This window comes from Natrix helvetica (genome assembly GCF_964273705.1).
Source record: "Natrix helvetica genome assembly, chromosome: 1".
Taxonomy (NCBI): Eukaryota; Metazoa; Chordata; class Lepidosauria; order Squamata; family Natricidae; genus Natrix; species Natrix helvetica.
The window spans coordinates 86,542-104,945 of NC_138548.1; the positions used below are offsets into that span (position 1 = coordinate 86,542).

The window sequence follows — 18,404 nt, forward strand, 5'->3', positions numbered from 1 at the left end:
GGATATCCACCATCCCCAGGATAAATCCAAAAGAAGAATCAGAAAAATAACAGGATGTGAGATAGTAAAAAAGGTTATCCACTTAGGACTCTATATTACAATTTTAAATGGGAGATTACATAAGTATAATTATGACCATTATGGCACAAAATATAGATAGAGATGGATAAATGGGAGAACTTACAATAGTTTTTGCTGGGAAGGATAATAGTAGTAAAATGAAAGTCTTGTTTAAGGTTTTTTTACTTTAAATGATACCAAGATTTTTTTTTAAAGGGAAAAAAGATGCAAATATGGAAGAATGGTAGAAAGGTATTGATAATTTTGTCTAATAATGATGGGAATATGGGAAAAGATTTGGGTAAGAAATGAAAAAATGTATGCAAGATTAAGATGTTTTATAGACGGTCTTTAGATCTTAAATAGTTAGCTTGTGTGTATCCCAATTTATAATTTAAATGTTGGAAATGTAATTGTGTTGATGCTATATATTATTATGTATGGTGGATTTGTAAAGAAGCTAAAGCATTTTGGATAAAAATATGGTGGATTATTTAAAATATTCTCAAAAAGTTCACCCTTCAGTTGTTTTTGCTAGGTATAATTACAGACTGTACAATTATAGAGACTAATTTGATTCTGAATTTGATAATGGCGACAAGATTGCTGGAAGAAGGAAGAATTGCTTACTATTCAAGATTGGACGTTAAAAGTAGTTAATTTAGCAGAGACAGCTAAAATTTCAGCATATTGGAAAGACTATTCAGAGGAGAAACACAAGTTGGAATGGAGAAGGTGAATTGACTATATTCAAATAAACATTGGACTAAGGAACTTCAATTAGTTTATGAATGAATAAGGAATGTTATAGTTTGTCCAAATTTAGCTTAATAAAAGGGGAGTTAAAGTATAAGAGGGAGGTAAGATGTTATAGTTAGTTAGTTTATGTTAGTGTATGATTGTTAAATGTTTATACCCTGTATTTTGCTCTGGGAAGTTGGGGGGAGGGAGGGGTGGAGGGGTGGCAGGGTTGGAGTGGAGGGAGGGAAGGGGAAGGGGAAATATCTGTAAATTCTACTAAAACTTTTCAATAAAAAAACCAGATCATGCCAAACAAATCTTATTTCATTCTTTGACAAAATAGTGGACCAACAAAATGCCATGGACATAGTATATTTGGACTCCAGTAAGGCATTTGACAAAGTAACCATAAACTACTTCTTGGTAAGTTAGAAAAATGGCATAGACAGTATCACCATCAGATGGATTTGTAACTGACTGAGAAACTATTCAATGAGTAGTCCTTAATGGTACTACATCTACATGGAGGGAAGTAAGCAGAAGGATACCACAAGGTTGTGTCTTAGGTACAGTACTCTTCAACATCTTCATAAATGACTTACATGAGGGAATAGAAGGGGAACTCATCAAATTTGCAGATGACAAAGTTAAGAAAAGTTAAGATTTTACACTTAGGCAAGAAAAATCAAATATCCAAGTACATTGTATAAAACCTGGCTCAATGGCAATAACTGCGAGAGGGATCTTGGACTCCAGCAATGTGCTGCAGCTGCCAAAAAAGCCAATACAATCCTGGGCTGTATTAACAGAAGGATAGAAATAAAGCGTTAATACCATTTTATTATGTCTTTGTAATATTGCATCCAGTTTTGATGACCACAATATTAAAAAGATGTGATTCTGGAAAAAGTGCAGAGAAAGCAACAAAAACATTTAAGAGGCTCGAAGCTAAAATATATGAAGTTTGCAGGAATTGGGTTTGTCTAATCTACTGAAAAGAAGGACTAGGGGGTGACATGATAGCAGTGTTCCAATATCTAAGGGGCTATCATAGGAAAAGGGGGTTAACCTACAGTATTCTTCAAATCACCAGAAGACAGGACAAGAAGCAATGGATGGAAAGTCATCAAAGAGAGAACCGACCTAGAACTAAGGAGAAACTTCCTGACATTGAGAACAATTAACCAATGGAACAGCTTGCCTTCAGAAGCTGTAAATGCTCTAACACTGGAGTTTTAAAGAAGAAATTCGATAATAGTTTGTCTGAAATGGTATAGGGCTTCCTGCCTGAGGAGGGGATTGGACTAGAAGATCTCCAAAGTTGCTTCCAATTCTGTTCTGTTAATTTCATTCTCTTTCTCTTGAGCCACAGGCTTCCTGGAGAAGAGCCTTGCCGAGCGGAGGCCAGACAGTATCGCATCTGTGAGCAGAAAGTGAGTACCCTCCTCTCCCCTGCTGAGCCTGTCTTAATAGGGGCAGGTGGTCTTAACCCTGAGCCTGGAAGCCTCTTGCAGACAACAGTTGTGGGGTGGGGGTGGGGAGAAGGAAAAAGGCACTTGGGGTCCTGATTTGACCTCAATCCTTGGATGCTCAAGGGAACCTTTGCTGGCATGGCCTGCAAGGAAATCCAATAGTCCCATGGTTCCTGTGTGGCTTTGTGGTCACCAGCAGCGTGGACATAGAAGTGCACACCCAAGTTATGAAGAGACAGATCGTCTGAATGCTGTCCAGAGCCCCTCCTCATAAATGGGGAATCCTTCCAGATTATTATGGGTCTGGAATTCCCCCCCCCCCTTTTTTTTTTAATGACTCTGTAATCCCTCAATTTGGGATAGACTTGGCAAGAAAGAATGAATGGAGCTGAGATTTACTGGTCAGATGCCCTTCCTGATGCCCACAGAGCTCTCAGCAGATACTTTCTCTTTGCGAGAAACATCTGCCACTGCCTAGAATTGAACTTTTGAGTGGGAGGTGAGCGTCTCTACCACTAGGCCACCACGCCGCTCAGAATGGGTCCAGAATGCAGGGATCAATTTCTGCCCAAAGTTTCTGGTAGACACAAAGAGCACTGGGGCCTTGTGTATTTGTGCTTACGTTCAAGATGCATAGTTAACATCCAGCCTTGTATTCTAGGACTTTTGCTTAAAAACATATCAGAGTTAACAGAATAACAGAGTCGGAAGGGACCTTGGAGGTTTTCTAGTCCAGCTCCCTGCCCAAGCAGGAAATCCTATACTATTTCAGACAGGTGGCTGTCCAGGTCTCTTCTTAAAAGCCTCCAGGGATGGAACAACCCAAACCTCTGAAGGAAAGCCGTTCCATCGAGAGACTGCTCCCAGTTAGTAATCAACGTATTTGATAGGCTGACGTGTGAAGCTTGTTGTTGACTTTATTGTTTATTGTTTAACAATCATTCATTTGCAGTAACAATGCTACTGAAAAAAAATCAATGAATCAATCCTCACACTTGTGACCGTGGCAACGTCCCCACGATCAATGTGATTACAATTTGGGAGTTTGGCAGCTGGTGCCCATTTACCACATTCAGGGCATCCTACAGCCGTGTGGTTGCATTCCGAAAATCAAGAGGGAAGCCAGCGACAAGTTTCACTTGCCTGATGTCCAGTTTAACTGTTATGGGTGATTCCCTTAATGACCATAGCAAAAAAAAAAAAGGCTGATAAAATCAGGTGTTTAATGACAGCACCATTTAAAGATGATTTGTTTTCAGTCCCTATTGGGGTCAGAAATCATGGACAATCTATAATGGTAGAGGCCCTGATGTTATTTATGAACCTTATGCGGTGCTTATGAAGTTTTACTACGTTCTATTACAATTTTATTACTCTGTGATTCTGGATTAGAGTATTGGTGTTCTTGTTTGGTATTGTTTTATTGGATTTATATGCCGCCCTTCTCCCAAAGGACTCAGTATTGTTGGTTCTTATGTGCTGCCTTGTCTGGGGTATGTCATTGAGTGAGTGAGTGAGTGAGTGAGTGAATGAATGAATGAATGAATGAATGAATGAATGAATGAATGAAAGTCAACCTGGAAATGTCTTTTCTTTCCATCCCACAGTCGTGTTCTAACAGTGGTTGTTTCCTTTCCCGTCTCCTCCCTCTCTCTAACAGGCCTGCCCAGCTGGCACTGTCCCCTTCAGGGCCATGCAGTGCGCTCTCTACAACAGCAAGCCCATCCTAGCGGGGCAGGCCCAGTACCAGTGGGTCCCCTTCCATGGAGGTGAGAGCATTGGTGAGGGCAGCCAGGCCCTCAAGGTCACTGGGGGAGGTGGGGGGGGGGTTGGCCGTGGGTTTCTTTCCAGCTTCACTTTGGGGAGCCAGTGCTGGGCCTGCCCAGGAGTTGATCGTGAGAACCAGCTTTCTCCAGCTGCAGAGTCAAGGCGAGGGCCATCTTGAGGGGATGGAGCTTCATAGCTTGGACACCTATGTCCTAAATAACTCCCTACCCTTATAAACAATGACCGGCAGGCAGGAATATTCCCCTATTTAAAGAAAAATACCTCAGTGCATCATTGAGACTAAAAGGTGTTACCCATCCACTGAAAGACATGTCCTTGGGTCCCCATGAAGAGCGTGATGGGGGACTTTCCTCAGAGTGGAAACCCTGGGACGAGGCAGATTGACAGCCAGAGAATAGAGCAGGAGGAGTTAAACTTTTTGCTCTTGCAAATGGCCACCAAGCTTCATCATCATGGGTTTTGTGGCTTATCTGTGTGGTTTTTGACATTGGATCCAGTTCACATGCTGAACAACTTAGGATAAGGTATCTGCTAGAGTGGCTTTTCCTGTAATGTCAGTGACATCAGTTGATGGAGCCCCAGAGCCTTGTGAACCTGGGAAAGGCAGGGTAGACCTCCTGCCCTTTCTACACTCAGACCTTGGAAGGGCCTTTTCCAGAAACTGCATTCTGGGAAACAGAAAAGACCGGAGGGGGGGAATTCAGCCGGTGTCGTCTGCCTTTTGCTTGATCCTGTGCTCTGATCGCAAACCGGATGTAGGACTCAATTGACTGGGACAAGCATGGAGAGTTAGAGTGATGTCCGAATAACAGACCAGCTCAGCAGGGTTATAAACCCCACCAGAGCTGTGTTGTGAGAATGGGCACAAGTACCCATGAGAATGGGTGCAAGAGCGTTAATGATGCCAAGACAGAGCTGAAGTCCCAAAGTGGCCCCAGAGGTCAGGACTCCGCTAGGCACTCTAGATCTGTGTTGTATGCTTCACATACACACACACAACCCTACAATTGCCTGGATGGGAAATTGCTGAAAGGGGAGAAAGTGCTTTAAAACACCTCCTTCCACCCGAGGGGAAAGTGAGCCAGGACTGTGGCTGTCTAGGGCTGGAGGCTGTCCAGGGGAGAATGCACGATCTGGTCAACCCCCTGAAGCAAATGCAGCGAGAGGGTCTGAAAAACTTCAACCCTGGTGCAGCACTGTGTGACCTTTAGGCCAACCCCCACCCCACCCCCCAATCAAATGGACGGGGCGTTGTTGTTTTTTTGCCACTGCCCGGCTCTCATGCCCCCTCTGCCTCCTTTACCCTCCCCCAGCTGCCAACCTGTGTGACCTTAACTGCTTGGCGATGGGGCACAATTTTTACTACAGCTTTGGCCGAGTCCTGGATGGAACCCCCTGCAGCCCAGCATCGCCAGAACTCTGCATCAGCGGCCGCTGCTTGGTGAGTCAGCCGGCATCGACTGTGACGGGTTGTGCCTGTGAGGGGAAGGGGTGGGTGCGATGGAAGCACCAGGGAATTTCTCAGGAAGCACATTCCAAGGTGCGGGGGGGGGGGGGAGACAAGCCCAGAGCTGGATGGGGGCAGAGGAAGAGATTTAGGAGACCCCTCCCCAGAAACTCCCAGGGCATATCTGTTTAGGTGGGGGCAGTAAAGGTTATTCCAGCAAGATTCAGTCTGTTTGGTGTGAGTAAATAAAGAACTAATTTTGGCTGAATTGTTCGATCCTGGGCTGGGCCTGGCCCTCCCCGCTTTTGGTCAGTGGAAGGACAGGTAGCTGAGTTCCTCCCATTCTCCCCCATTGGGTTGTCCTCAGCCCTCGTTCTTCAAGTCCGGCAAGACAAAAACACAAAACTCCATACAAAACCCAGGGGGCACTGCAGTGACGGTGACTAAAGGAAAGTCTCACAGGTGTCCTCATTTTCTAGAGGAGCAAAGCTGGGGAGGAAGAGCAGCCCATCAGCAAAACAAGCACTTGCCCTTGGTTGGGAGTGGGGAGGGGAGAAACACTTTATCTGGGAAGGGTTTCCCTGCCATGTCCCAAGACGTCCCTGAGCAGCAGCTCTAGCGGGAAATGGGGAGGTAGGGCAGCCTTGCAGTGGACTTTCTGCATCCCCCCCCCCATAACAAGGGGGGCTCGTCCAGGCACTTCTAATTGCCCCCCTTTGTCCAATCCCTCAGAGAGCCGGCTGTGATGGGGTCCTGGGCTCCGAGGCATGGGCCGATGCCTGTGGTGTCTGTGGGGGCAGGAACGAGTCCTGTGTCTTCATCCAGGAAGCCATCCGGGCGGCGGTTCCCGCCTCTGGTGATTGAATGTGCTGACGTGGGTGAAGCTTTGGCTTTTGGCGTTTGTCAACACAACCCCTTGCCTCTCCCCCTCCCCACCCCTCCCTTCTTCCCCTGCTGCTGCTCTGCTGGCTGTCCAGGGTTGTCCTGTATGCGGGTTTTGCCCATCTGACACACAGGGTGATGCCTGGTGCTCTCTAGGATCACCACCTCCAGGCTCATGGGCGGAGCACCTGGCACTCTCCTCCTAATAAGCTGAAGCCCTTTGCGATGGGCAGCAGGGCACCCCGCAGTTTTGCAGATCCTTCTTGCCCATGGAGGGGCACTGAACACTCCTGCATAGGCACCAGAATCTAAAAGGTTCTTGGCACGCAAGAGTAACATAAAAATACTCCTAAGTAACAAGCAGATGCCCCCGGGAGCCCCTGGAGGCCAAAAGCAGGACGTAAACGGTTAAGATGGGAGTGTGTGAAGATGGGAGAGGTGCTTTGTGAGTCTGTGAAATTCATCGAAAGGACAAGTGTCTGGAATCTGTCTGAATGGAACGTATCCAGACACACCAGCCCCAAAGGCATCACACCTTTCTAAGAACCAAACACGCACCACTGTGCAAATGACAGAGTGGCGGATGTCAGACCCACGTTCTATCGTACCTGTGTTGTCAATGTGTCCTCCAGTCCCATCCCACCCCCTGCACACTTCACATCCAATCTCACAGGCTGGAATTGACAAGTGCATACTGGGAAATACAGTCTGTACCAAACTGGGTGGGTGTGGGTGTGCGGCTGAAACAGAGGCTCCCGGTTGACGATGCAGTGGCGCTTCAGTGAACTCTGACCAGGAGAGAACCGAGAGCACATTTTGCAAACTGAAGGAAGTGGGGGGGGGGGAATGTTCTTGCTTCCTTTGGTGAAGGACGTGGAGGAGGGAGGAAGTGTAGGAAATGTTGACTGGGCCTCTCGAGCACAACATTTTTCAGGCAGGCGAACTGCATGTCGGCACACCTGGCAAAGGATTGGCGCTAAACCTAGGAGCAGGTTTGATGAGGGGATTCAGGCTGAACTCTAGAGAGCAGATGCCAGAGCAAGCTTCCTTCGTGGCCCTGAAAGGGGGTGGGGGAGAGAAAGGAAAGGGGGTGAAGGAAGAGACAGGGACAGCCTTTGGTTAATCTTCCAGCAGAAAGAGAGAGAAAATGGGCTCTTCCTCGGAGCTGCATTGCATGGGCACTCCTCCATTCCTTGAATTGGCATGGAGACCCTGGCATGGCCCGGGGAGGGGAGGTGTTCCCCATGTCCCCATTCCTGGCATGTGTGAGGACAGGTCTTAGAAGTGGCTGGAGTGACATAACTGGAAGTTTAAAAAAGACCGGGGGAGGGGAGGGTGCCGCCAGGAGAACCTGAAAGAAAACTAGAAGCCGGGGACTTAGGAAGGAGAGCGGGTGATGAAACAAGGGGGGATCAAAGAGGAAACAGAGCGGAACCAGGGACAAAGTAAGGGAGGAAAGGAGCAAGCTGAGGAGTCTGCACCATGAAAAACTCATGGGGACTGGGCTGAGAGAGAACAAAGGCCACCTGTGACGGGCAGGAAGAGAGTGACCATCTTCTGAGGGCAAGGACGGATGGTTGGTAAGAAGCTGAAAGACTGAGAAGTTCAGAGAAGGCGGAGGGAGGGAGGGAAGGAGAGGGAGGGAGCTGCTTGGCCATCCAAAAACGGTGCCAAAGCCTCTGGTGTCCAAGCGCCATCAAGGGCTGCTTCTTTGCTCTCTCAGTGCAGAGGACGGGAGGGGCCCAGGAGCGGCCATGGAGGCCCCCATCCTCTGAAACGGCGTGGGAGCAGCTGCAAAGGCCAGGATGGCCCCTTCTCCAGCAGCCCTGGGAAGCCACCCAGGGGTCCCTCCCGCTTCCCTTGGGCCCCCACTTCTCGGATCTCCCTCGCCTCTGCCTCTCTCTGACTGGCTTCCCTCTGACTCTCCCAAACAGATTTCTCTGGGTACAGGAACATGACCCAGATCCCGGCTGGAGCCAGACAGATCAGGGTGATCGACAACAGCCGCAACTATCTCGGTAGGTCCGTCCTGCCCTTCCTCCCTGGCTGCAGCTCAGATCAGCCCCAGCACTTCCTCCTCGGGCCTCTCTCGCCAGAGCCATGGTGGGGGTGGAGTGGGAATCCCAGCAGGCAGCCTTGGAGGCTGAGTGCCAGCCGGAGGTTAAGGATGGGCAGGGAGGGAGGGGCAATGGGCATCCAATCCTGCTAGGCCCTTGTTTTGCCCAGTTCCATGATGGGGATGCAGAGCCTGAAGCCCCACCCCCACCCCACCCCCAAGATAAGGCTCAGCATGCTAATCAAACAGGCTGCAGCCATGGAGCCTCAGGTGAGGACCGCTTGAATTCCCTTTCAACTGGCACCAGGGTACCACCCCAGAGAGGTTACTCACACTCTTCGCCTGGGAGTGAGTGCAGGAGGGCCTCTGGCTCAGAGGGCTCCAAAGGAGAGAAAATGGCCCAAAGCAGAAAAGGAGAGACACGGGAAGAAAGTGCCACCTCCACATGCAGCAGTACCTCAGTCCCAGAGAAGGGCAGCACACGCTGCCTCCCTCTCCTGACCAGATCTTGGGAAGTCTTCCCCTCGTCAGAAGGCACTGCGGCTGGAGGTGCTGCCCCCCCACCCCCCAGGCTCCCTGAAAAAACATAACAAGAGTTGGAAGCAACCTCCAAGGTCCTCTAGAGCAACCCCCTCCTTCAGCAGGAGACCCTGAACCACTTCAGGTAAAGGATTGTCCAAAGCAGAAAGGAGGGGCCTCTTCTGTCGCAGCCTTCTACAACCCCCCTCCCCCTCCCCTCCACATCTAGGAGTTCAGCACGCTTCCATCCTCCCCTTAGCCTTCTGCCCCATGCTGGACATGCGGATGTGACCACGGCAGTTTCCAAAAGGACCTTCGCTCCCATTCTGACTCAAAGAGCCAGTAGGGACCAAGCTGAGCCACACAGAGCAGCCATGGGGCTGCAGCCTCCACATTTTCAGCTGGACAGGGTCTGTGTGGTGTGCCAGTCCAACCCTTGGCACAGCAGCCCAGATGGCTGCTTCTCAAAGCAACCGAGACTTCCAAACTAAAGCCCTCCCCCTCCCCACCTACCTAGCTCTGCCACTCTCTCTCCAGAGCCCTCCACCTAGTAGTAGTTCTTCTACTACGCATGCCCAAGATGGTGTCCTGTCGCGTTTGAGGAGAGATTCGAGGAGATGGTTGTCCTTCTTGGGGCTTGCAGGGGTACCCTGTTCCATCGTTGGTTCCAGGTCCAGCTATGAGAACTTCCTGGGACCTCGGGGGATACCCTTGAGCTGCGATGTCCTGCCTTATAGCCGGAACATCGTGAGTGAAATGGGGCGGTTAGCGGTGAAAAGAGAATGGAGAGCGTTGGCGGCCGCCGGCGTGGGTGTGGTCAGCAGCTGCGGTGGGACGCCCAGCCTGGGGTCTCTGCAGCCGGCGTGGGTATGGTCGGCGGTGGGGCGGGACACCCGGTCTGGGGTCTCTACAGCTGCTGCTCCCCATGCCGTGGTGTTATCCCGGTTGCTCCCCCCCTCCTCCCTTCTTATGAACATGATAAATTAGATCAGCGGGGAGGGGCTGAGGCAGCTGGCATGGATACTAACGCCAGCGGAAGATGGCTTCGGGAGTTGGCGTGGGCGCAGTTGGAGTGGGGGGGGGCTTTGTTGTGCCCTCCCCTGGTATTATCACTGTTGCCTGGGCCACCGTACTGTGCCATTTGGCCATTTGCCCCCCCCTCCTGTGATATTATGGACTGGGTCAACGGAGTGCGGCCCTGGCGATGGATGTGAGTGTGGCTGGCATGGGCGGAGCTTAGCTGTTGAAGTCGGAGTTGGAGCAGCTGCCGATGCCGCCGCTGTCCTCGTTGCCGCCATCACTGGCCGCTTCACCACCTCGCAAGCTAGCATCTGCTGCGATTTTGGACAGCTGTCCGTTACCCTTACATATTGTCCCCCAACACCGACTATTTTTATGATGGACATAAGCTTCCTGCTACCCCCTTGAACACTGCCGGCTCCCCCTCCCCCCGTGGACATATCATCTCCTCGTTCCATCTCCCCATGATGTCATCCCGTTTGGTTGATGCCACACTCTCCTCTATGCTATACTGCAACAGAACTTTATTCCCTCCGGGAACTCCCCCTTTCCCAGGGATGGCCTTCTGACCTATCAAGACGCTTCCTTAATGACGGATCTTGGGATCCCGAGAGGTGGCATGCGAAGAAGAGACTTCTTAAGGGTTTTTTACAGGGGCTTTTAAACCAAATTTTAAGGGGGGGAGGGGGGTTGATTCGGATGGCTCAGACAGGCTTGGGGGGGAGTCTGCCAGGGCACAGGCCAGAGCTAACTAATGGGTGCGGGTTGGGAGGGCTAGGAAGGGTTGGGATTCCGGGGGAGACATTAAGCCATTCCATTGGGGGGTTCACCATCTCTACTGTTTGTGGGAGGCAGATATGGTGGGGGCCGAGGGCCAAATGATGTTCGGAGGACGCGGGTTTGCTGTTTAAGAGCGATCGCGCGTTCCGACCCTCATCGCCCTTCTCGCACCCCCGGGTGCTCGGGATTACAGGACCCTGGTCTCCGGCTGGTGTCGCTTAACGCCAGGTCTGTGGTACATAAGGCTCCCCTCATTTACAACCTCATACAAGAGGGTACAGCGGACCTGGCATGCATTACGGAGACCTGGTTGGGCCATGAGGGGGGGGTGCCCCTTAGCGAACTATGCCCACCAGGCTTCCGGGCATTTCACCAGCCGAGAGCCCAGGGCAGGGGTGGGTGGGGTGGCGGCGGTTATTAGGGAAAGTTTCAGATCTCAGTAGGTCACTGTGCCTCAGATAGGCAGGTTTGAGTCCCTCTTTGTGAAGTGGGGCCTTGGAGCTCAGGTGGGCCTTTTTGTTATGTACCTGTCTCCCTGCTACATTTCATTGGCCTTGCCGGAGCTGCTGGATGTCTTAGCTGGATTGGCGGTTGATTTTCCCAGGCTCATGGTCCTGGGGGATTTCAATCTGCCTTCCATTGGCGAGACATCCTAGTCAGCTCAGGAGTTCATGGCTTCCATGACAGCTATGGATCTCAGTTAATTCAAGACCCCACCCATAATGGGGGACACACGCTCGACCTGATTTTTGTCTCTGGGCAGTGGATGAATGATCTAGATTTAGGGGATATTTCTATTCAACCCTTGTCATGGTCCGATCATTTCCTCATCAGGCTTGACTTCGATACCGCTACCCCTCGCCGCAGGGAGGCGGAACCGACTAGATGGTTCCGCCCCAGGCACCTGATGGACCCCGAAAGGTTCCTGATGGAGCTTGGGACTTTTCCTGAATCCCTTGCTCACAACTCGACCGAAGCCCTAGTGGAAGCCTGGGATAGGGCGGCTGCTGGGGCCTTGGATCGCGTCGTGCCTTTGCGGCCTCTGACCTGGTGTCGATCCCGGGTGGCTCCCTGGTTTACCGAGGAGCTCCGGGAGATGAAACGCCAGAAAAGACGCCTAGAGAGTGTCTGGAGGGCCAGCCGGTCCACTAGTAAGAATTCATATTAAATCCTACTTAGTGGCGATAGAAGCGGCAAAGCGGCAACATTTTTCCGCTCCTATCGCGTCCCCAGATAATCGCCCAGCCGCCCTGTTGAGGGTGACCCGCTCCTTACTTAACTAAGGAACTGGGGAAGACCCCTTGCAGGGTAGGGCTGAAGAATTTGTTCAGTATCTGCAGGATAAAATCGCTCAGATCCGGACAGGCTTGGACTCTGACTGGGTAGATTCGGGCGAGCCGACGGGGATGAATCTTGAGGAGACAATCTGGGATGAGTTTGACCCTGTGACCCCCGAAGGCATGGACAGGATTATGGGGAGACTCAGTGCTGCCACTTGTGTGCTGGACCCGTGTCCCTCTTGGTTAGTTTCGGCTTCCCGGGAGGTGACAAGAGGCTGGCTCCAGGCGATTACCAACGCTTCATTGAGAGAGGGGTTTTTTCCCACCACCTTGAAGGAGGCGGTGGTGAGGCCCCTCCTTAAGAAGCCTTCCCTGGACCCAGATTCTTTAGCCAACTATCGTCCGGTCTCCAACCTTCGCTTTGTAGCAAAGGTTGTCGAGAGTGTGGTAGCACGTCAGCTTCCCCAGTACCTGGATGAAGCTGTCTACCTGGATCCGTTTCAGTCGGGTTTCAGGCCCGGGTACAGCACGGAGACTGCATTGGTCACGTTAGTCGATGATCTCTGGCAGGCCCGGGACAGGGGCTGCTCCTCTGTCCTGGTCCTATTAGACCTCTCGGCGGCTTTCGATACCATCGACCATGGTATCCTACTGCAACGACTCGGGGGGTTGGGTGTGGGGGGCACCGTTTTACGGTGGTTCTCCTCCTACCTGTTGGATCGGTCACAGTTTGTGTTGAGGGCAGAGATCGACCCCCAGGCGCGTCACTTGTGGGGTGCCCCAGGGGTCGGTTCTCTCACCCCTCCTGTTCAACATATATATGAAACCGCTGGGCGAGATCATCCGTGGTTTTGGGGTACGATATCATCAATATGCTGATGATACCCAACTTTTCATCTCTACCCCAAACCACCCAAACGATGCCCTCGACGTGATGTCCCAATGCCTGGAGGCTGTGCGGATCTGGATGGGGAGGAACAGGCTCAAGCTCAATCCCTCCAAGACTGAGTGGCTGTGGTTTCTGTCATCCCGATTTGTACACCTTGTTCCATCTTTGGTGATAGGGGGAGAAATTTTAGCCCCCTCAGAGAAGGCTCGCAATCTGGGAGTCCTCCTGGATACTGGCTTAGTTTAGAAGAACACCTGATGGCCGTGACCAGGGGGGCCTTTTACCAGGTTCCCCTGGTACGTCAGTTGCGCCCCTTCCTGGATCGGGATGCTCTGTGCACAGTCACTCATGCCCTCGTCCTTTCTCGCCTGGACTACTGCAACGCTCTCTACATGGGGCTGCCTTAGAAGAGCACCCGGAGGCTTCAGCTGGTCCAGAATGCGGCCGCGCAGGTTGTCATGGGGGTACCTAGGTGCTCCCATGTCACACCCCTTTTAGGCGGCCTGCACTGGTTGCCGGTTGTTTTCCGGGTGCGATTCAAGGTATTAATTATCACCTTTAAAGCGCTCCATGGCTTAGGCCCAGGGTACCTGCGAGACCACCTACTGCCACCAGTAGCCTCCCACCGTCCAGTACGATCCCACAGAGTTGGCCTCCTCAGGGTGCCGTCGGCCAGACAGTGTCGGCTGGTGACCCCCAGGGGGAGAGCCTTCTCTGTGGGAGCGCCTTCCCTCTGGAATGAGCTGCCCCCGGAGCTTCGCATAATCCCTGACCTCCGGTCCTTCCGACGCGCCCTAAAATGTTGGCTTCTCCAGCAAGCCGGCCTGGCCTGTTAATTTTAACTCATTTTTAAAATGTATTGTTCCATAAATTCAATTTGGTTTTTTGGATATATATTTAATTTCTTTTTAACTTTTGGGATGTGTGTTTTTTAATGTTGTACGCCGCCCTGAGTCCTTTGGGAGAAGGGCGGCATATAAATCCAATAAAAACAAAAACAAAACAAACAAACACCCACCCACCCCCAACCAACCCTTCCTGGGCTCTCTCCCTCTGCAGCCCTGATGGAAGCAAGCCAGCATTATGTCCTCAATGGGGAGTGGGCAGTGGATCAGCCAGGCGCATTCAAGGCAGCAGGCACCGAGTGGCATTACACTCGCACGGTTAATGGGCACGAGACCCTTGAGGCAGCCGGACCCACAAGCGAGGATCTTTTTGTCATGGTGAGAAGGGACCTCCTAGCAAAAAAGGAAATGGGAAAACCGCTGTTTTTAGCCTCTTCAAAGAAGGCCACCTCTGGACACTAAATGCTGGGTGGGAGGGACAGACCAATGATCCCGTGGGCCTCACCCTAGAGACGTGGGGAAAGCACACGGAACTTGTTTCTTTGGTTTCTGCTGGTTCTCTAAACTGGCATGCAAGGAAGAAAATGGCATGGGCCCGGGAGCAGTTTTGCAAAGGCAGGTAGGGGGGGTTGAAAGTATGCCTGGGCCTCTGCTAACACCCCCGACCCCGCCCCCTTTGCCAGGTCCTTTTTCAGGAGGAGAATCTCAGCATAGATTACCAGTACTGGGGGCCAAGGAAGCAGACCCTCCACCGTGCACAGGGGGAGGCCCATGCTCTGCGCCAGCCCCAGGCCAGGGAGGTAGAGGCCCAGCACACACAAGAGCCTGCAGACTTTCCTGAAGCCACAGCAGCAATGCGCCGTTTCACCAAGGCCCAGGAGATGGCCAAGGAGGCACCGCAGAAGGTCACCCCAGCACCCCTGAGGACTCCTACAGCGCCAGGTAGGTCAGGGGCGGGGGCGGGGGCAATCATTCAGACTGTCCATTTCTGTTTCTCTGATAGATGTAGGAAGAAAAGCGGTGGACAAGACAGATTTCTAGGTGGAACAGCTGGCCCCGGACCCCAGCTGTGGCCCCAAAGGCCCACACACATACAGTAGCATCCTCTAGCCCAGTGATGCCACCCCAACTTCCCAAATGCTACTTTCTTCTTTGTTAATGCAGCTCAGAAGCAGCCGAACAGTTAAGTCCCCTGGACTGCTCCTGGGAGAGGGGTCAGGCCTTTCTTCGGGGGAGTTGGGCTGGGCCACATTGCCACATGCTCTTGGAGGGTGTCCTTAGAAAGGGACGCTCATGAGTTGGCAGGCAGACTCTTGAGAGTGTGGGAAGGGGGCCTTGAGGTCATCCACTACCACCCTGCTCAAATAAGCCCTCCAACTGGAGTCCATCCAGCGAAGGGAAGTCTGTCGCACCTTCCATGATCAAAAAGTTCCTACCATTAGGAGGCTTGTCCTAAGTTGGGTCAGAAATGGCCTTCCTGTAACTTAAATGTCCTTTGTGCACTTTGGGTCAGGGAAGAACGGGACCCTCATCGAGAACCGCCAGGTGAGCTTTAGAGAGCCTTCCTCCTTCCCTTCTCAAGGCAAAGCATCTCCCAGCTCCTTCAATCTCTCTACCTGGCTAGGCTCCTCCCACCCCCCTTCTCTAAACAGGCACCAGCTTCTCTAAATCCTCCTTAAGGGGGGGGGGAAGGGGATGCCCAGACCGGGAATCAGGGCTCAAGGGAGGTGGGCTCCCCACCAGGGAGCAGATGCTCTGCCTCTCCAGTTTTTCTCCAACAGTTGAGCTGGCCTCCCATTTAACTTTTGAAATTGATTTCACGTTTCCTTGCCAGTAACACCCTGGAAGTCACAGACTCCACTCTGGATTCATTCTCTTTCAATCCTGGATCTGCGCAGAGTTCACTGACTTGCAGATAATTTCTATGGCCTGAAAGAATCAAGAAACATCATATTCCATTTCAGCCATCAGCTGGAATCCTTTGTTCTTTAAAATTTAAAATAGTCAGCACCTTTAGCTCTCTCGGTAAAAAAAGGGGGGGGAGGGGTTAGCAGTAGCTTCTCTGCTCTCTTCCAGACACTTGAGGGCCATTTGAGGGTCGCCATTCCTTTCCCGCTGGGAATCACTTCCAGATCACTGAGACTTCAGATCTGCAGCATTGGGGAATGGGCTCTTTTCTCACAGAGCTTAAGGGTGAAAGTCACCCTTCATCCAGGCCAGAAGTCCCCAAACTTGGCAACTTTAAGACTTGATGACTTCAACTTCCAGAATTCTCCAGCTGGAGAATTCTGGGAGTTAAAGTCCACAAGTCTTAAATTTGCCACGTTTGGGGACCCCCGATCCAGACCAATCCCCTGCCCAGTGTAGGAAGGCTCTTCTACAGCCCCCAAGAGTGCCTCTTCAGCCTCTGTTTAAAGGAAGAGATGCCCTCCACCCCACTTCCTGAGGCAGCTGGTCCCACTGGGGAATGGTTCTACTATTAGAAAATTCTTCTTCATGTCCAGGGAGAACCTGCCTACACTGTGTGCACAATTATTAGGCAAGCTGTGTTTTGGAGGATTAATCTTATCAATGAATAACTACAGTGCTCTCCGTCAATCCAAACCTCAATATTTTTAAGAAAGTAAAAGTGAGGATATGGCTTTCTTAGAATATCTGTGTGTGCACAATTATTGGGCAACCATTCGTGTGCAGAATTATTATGCAACTAAATGAAAAATGAAAATCTTCCCGTCTCTTTTATTTTCATCTGTTAAAGTGAGAATAATAAACAAACAACTCAAACTTTGCAAATAAACATTTCTGAGAGTTAAAAAAAAAATCAGTAGAGCCACCTTTCTTTTCAATAACAGTCCTAAGCCTTCCATTCATGGAGTCTTGTCAGTTTCTTGATGCGTTGAAGATCGGCTTGCTGTGCAGCAGCAGCCACAGCTTCCCAGACACGGTTCAGAGAGGTGTGTCTTCTTTTCCTTCACTGCAAAGAAGGTTCTCAGTAGGGTTTAGGTCAGGTGAGGAAGGGGGCCATGTCATTGTTCTTTCACCTTTAAGGTGGAAAATATGCATACAAAGGATGACATGGTCAAAATACTCACTTGCCTAATAATTGTGCACAGTGTATAACTGGCACCCCAAAGGCCTTTCAGGGGTCTATTGCTCCCTCACAAGGAACAGGCAGCCCAACAGTCCCTTCCCCTTGCCAAAAGAGGCTCCAAAGTAGGGGGATTGGAGCCTGGTCATTGTTGCTTCCAGTTTGATAGTTGATTTACCTATTGCATTTTCAGGAGCTCCTCAGTAAAACAAGAGGACAGTGAACAGGTGCAATTCCACCAGGCTCTCACAGCTGTGACATCTACAGTCAAGAAATCACTGAGATGTGTAGTGGAACTGCCCCTCCCCACAGCTGGCATCATCAGTCGTGGGGATGGGTGGGCCCCAGGCCGTTGGAAAAGAACACTGCTCCCCACCACCACCAGGTGCCCTTAATCCAGGAGGAGGAGGACCAAACCTCTTGTTGTCAGCAGCAGCAGCAGCAGCAGCAGCAGCAGCAGCAGCAGCTCAGGCCTCTGCTAACCTAGCCCTAACCGCCTCTCTCGCTCTCCTGGCATTGCAGGACCCTGTGGGAAGTGCGAGGCGCCGAGAGGGAAGTCGCAACGCCTTCACCACTACTGCAACAGCGACTTCGGTAGGTAGTCTTCCCCCCTGCCGGGCTGGGCTTACGGAGAAACCGGCTGCGCTGGGCCGAGCTCCTGCTGCGCCCCGCACAGAACTCGGGTCTCCCACGCCGCCGCCGCCTTCCTTCCGTCCGTCCGTCCGTCCGTCCGTCCATCTTAGGCTCCATTCAGGCTGCACAGAAATCGGCATGGATGGCCCGGGAAGACGTCCGCGCTCTTAGCGGCTCTTCGGCTGTGCCTCGTTGGCGCACCGTAGGAGCCACAGGCAGGCGGCCTCGGACTGCGGCGGTGGCGCGCAAAACAGGAACGCGCCGAGTCCGCATCCCGGGGCAGCCGGCTTCCGCGCCAGGAAGGCTTCCTCCATCCTCCCTCGCGGACAAGGGCGGGGGGGGGTGCGAGGGACCACGGCGGCTCCTCTCACCGGCCGGCCGGCGGGCGGGCTTCTTCATGGCAGTCTTCCGCGCACGGATCCTCTCGAAGCGCTACGTGGGCTCCGAGACACGCTACGACCTGCAGGTGCAGCAGACGTACCGCAACCGCTTCCCGCTGCGCTCGCGCGAGTACCTCTGGGTGCCCAACACCTGCGACTGCCCCCACCTGCTGGAGCGGCGCGAGTACCTGCTCATGGCACGGAACCACGTCAACTTCGAGCAAACCCTCAACCGGCTCCTGCTGCAGCGCGGCGGCTATGCCCGGCCCTGGTCGCCCCGCGAAGACCTGCTGCTTCGCGACGCCGGCCCGCGTTGCCGGCCCGGCCCTCCGGCCTGAAAGCCTCCGCCCGCGGAAGGGAGCCCCACGACCCCGCGACTATTGAGCGCGTCACGGACGCCCAGTTCACCCTGCCCGGCAGGAAAGCGCAGACGCCGGACTCCGCCGCCGGCGCGCTGGGCTTCTGACCGACCGTGCCGGCAGATGCCGCCGCCGCCGCCGCCGCCGAGTCGCATCCAAGCCGGG

General features: G+C 52.2%; 1 protein-coding gene across 1 annotated transcript in view; it reads left to right on the forward strand.

Moving 5' to 3' along the window:
- The window catches only part of ADAMTSL5 (ADAMTS like 5), a 56,933-nt gene extending 38,577 nt beyond the window's left edge, over positions 1–18,356 (forward strand). Inside the window, exons 4-12 of the mRNA XM_081945734.1 lie at positions 2,174–2,234; positions 3,934–4,042; positions 5,375–5,502; positions 6,241–6,364; positions 8,325–8,408; positions 13,994–14,157; positions 14,463–14,721; positions 17,390–17,461; positions 17,905–18,356. Coding sequence (XP_081801860.1) covers positions 2,174–2,234; positions 3,934–4,042; positions 5,375–5,502; positions 6,241–6,364; positions 8,325–8,408; positions 13,994–14,157; positions 14,463–14,721; positions 17,390–17,461; positions 17,905–18,218 — 1,315 coding nt within the window. The 3' untranslated portion in view covers positions 18,219–18,356. The remainder of the gene's footprint in view (positions 1–2,173; positions 2,235–3,933; positions 4,043–5,374; positions 5,503–6,240; positions 6,365–8,324; positions 8,409–13,993; positions 14,158–14,462; positions 14,722–17,389; positions 17,462–17,904) is intronic.
- The last annotated feature ends 48 nt before the right edge of the window (positions 18,357–18,404 follow it).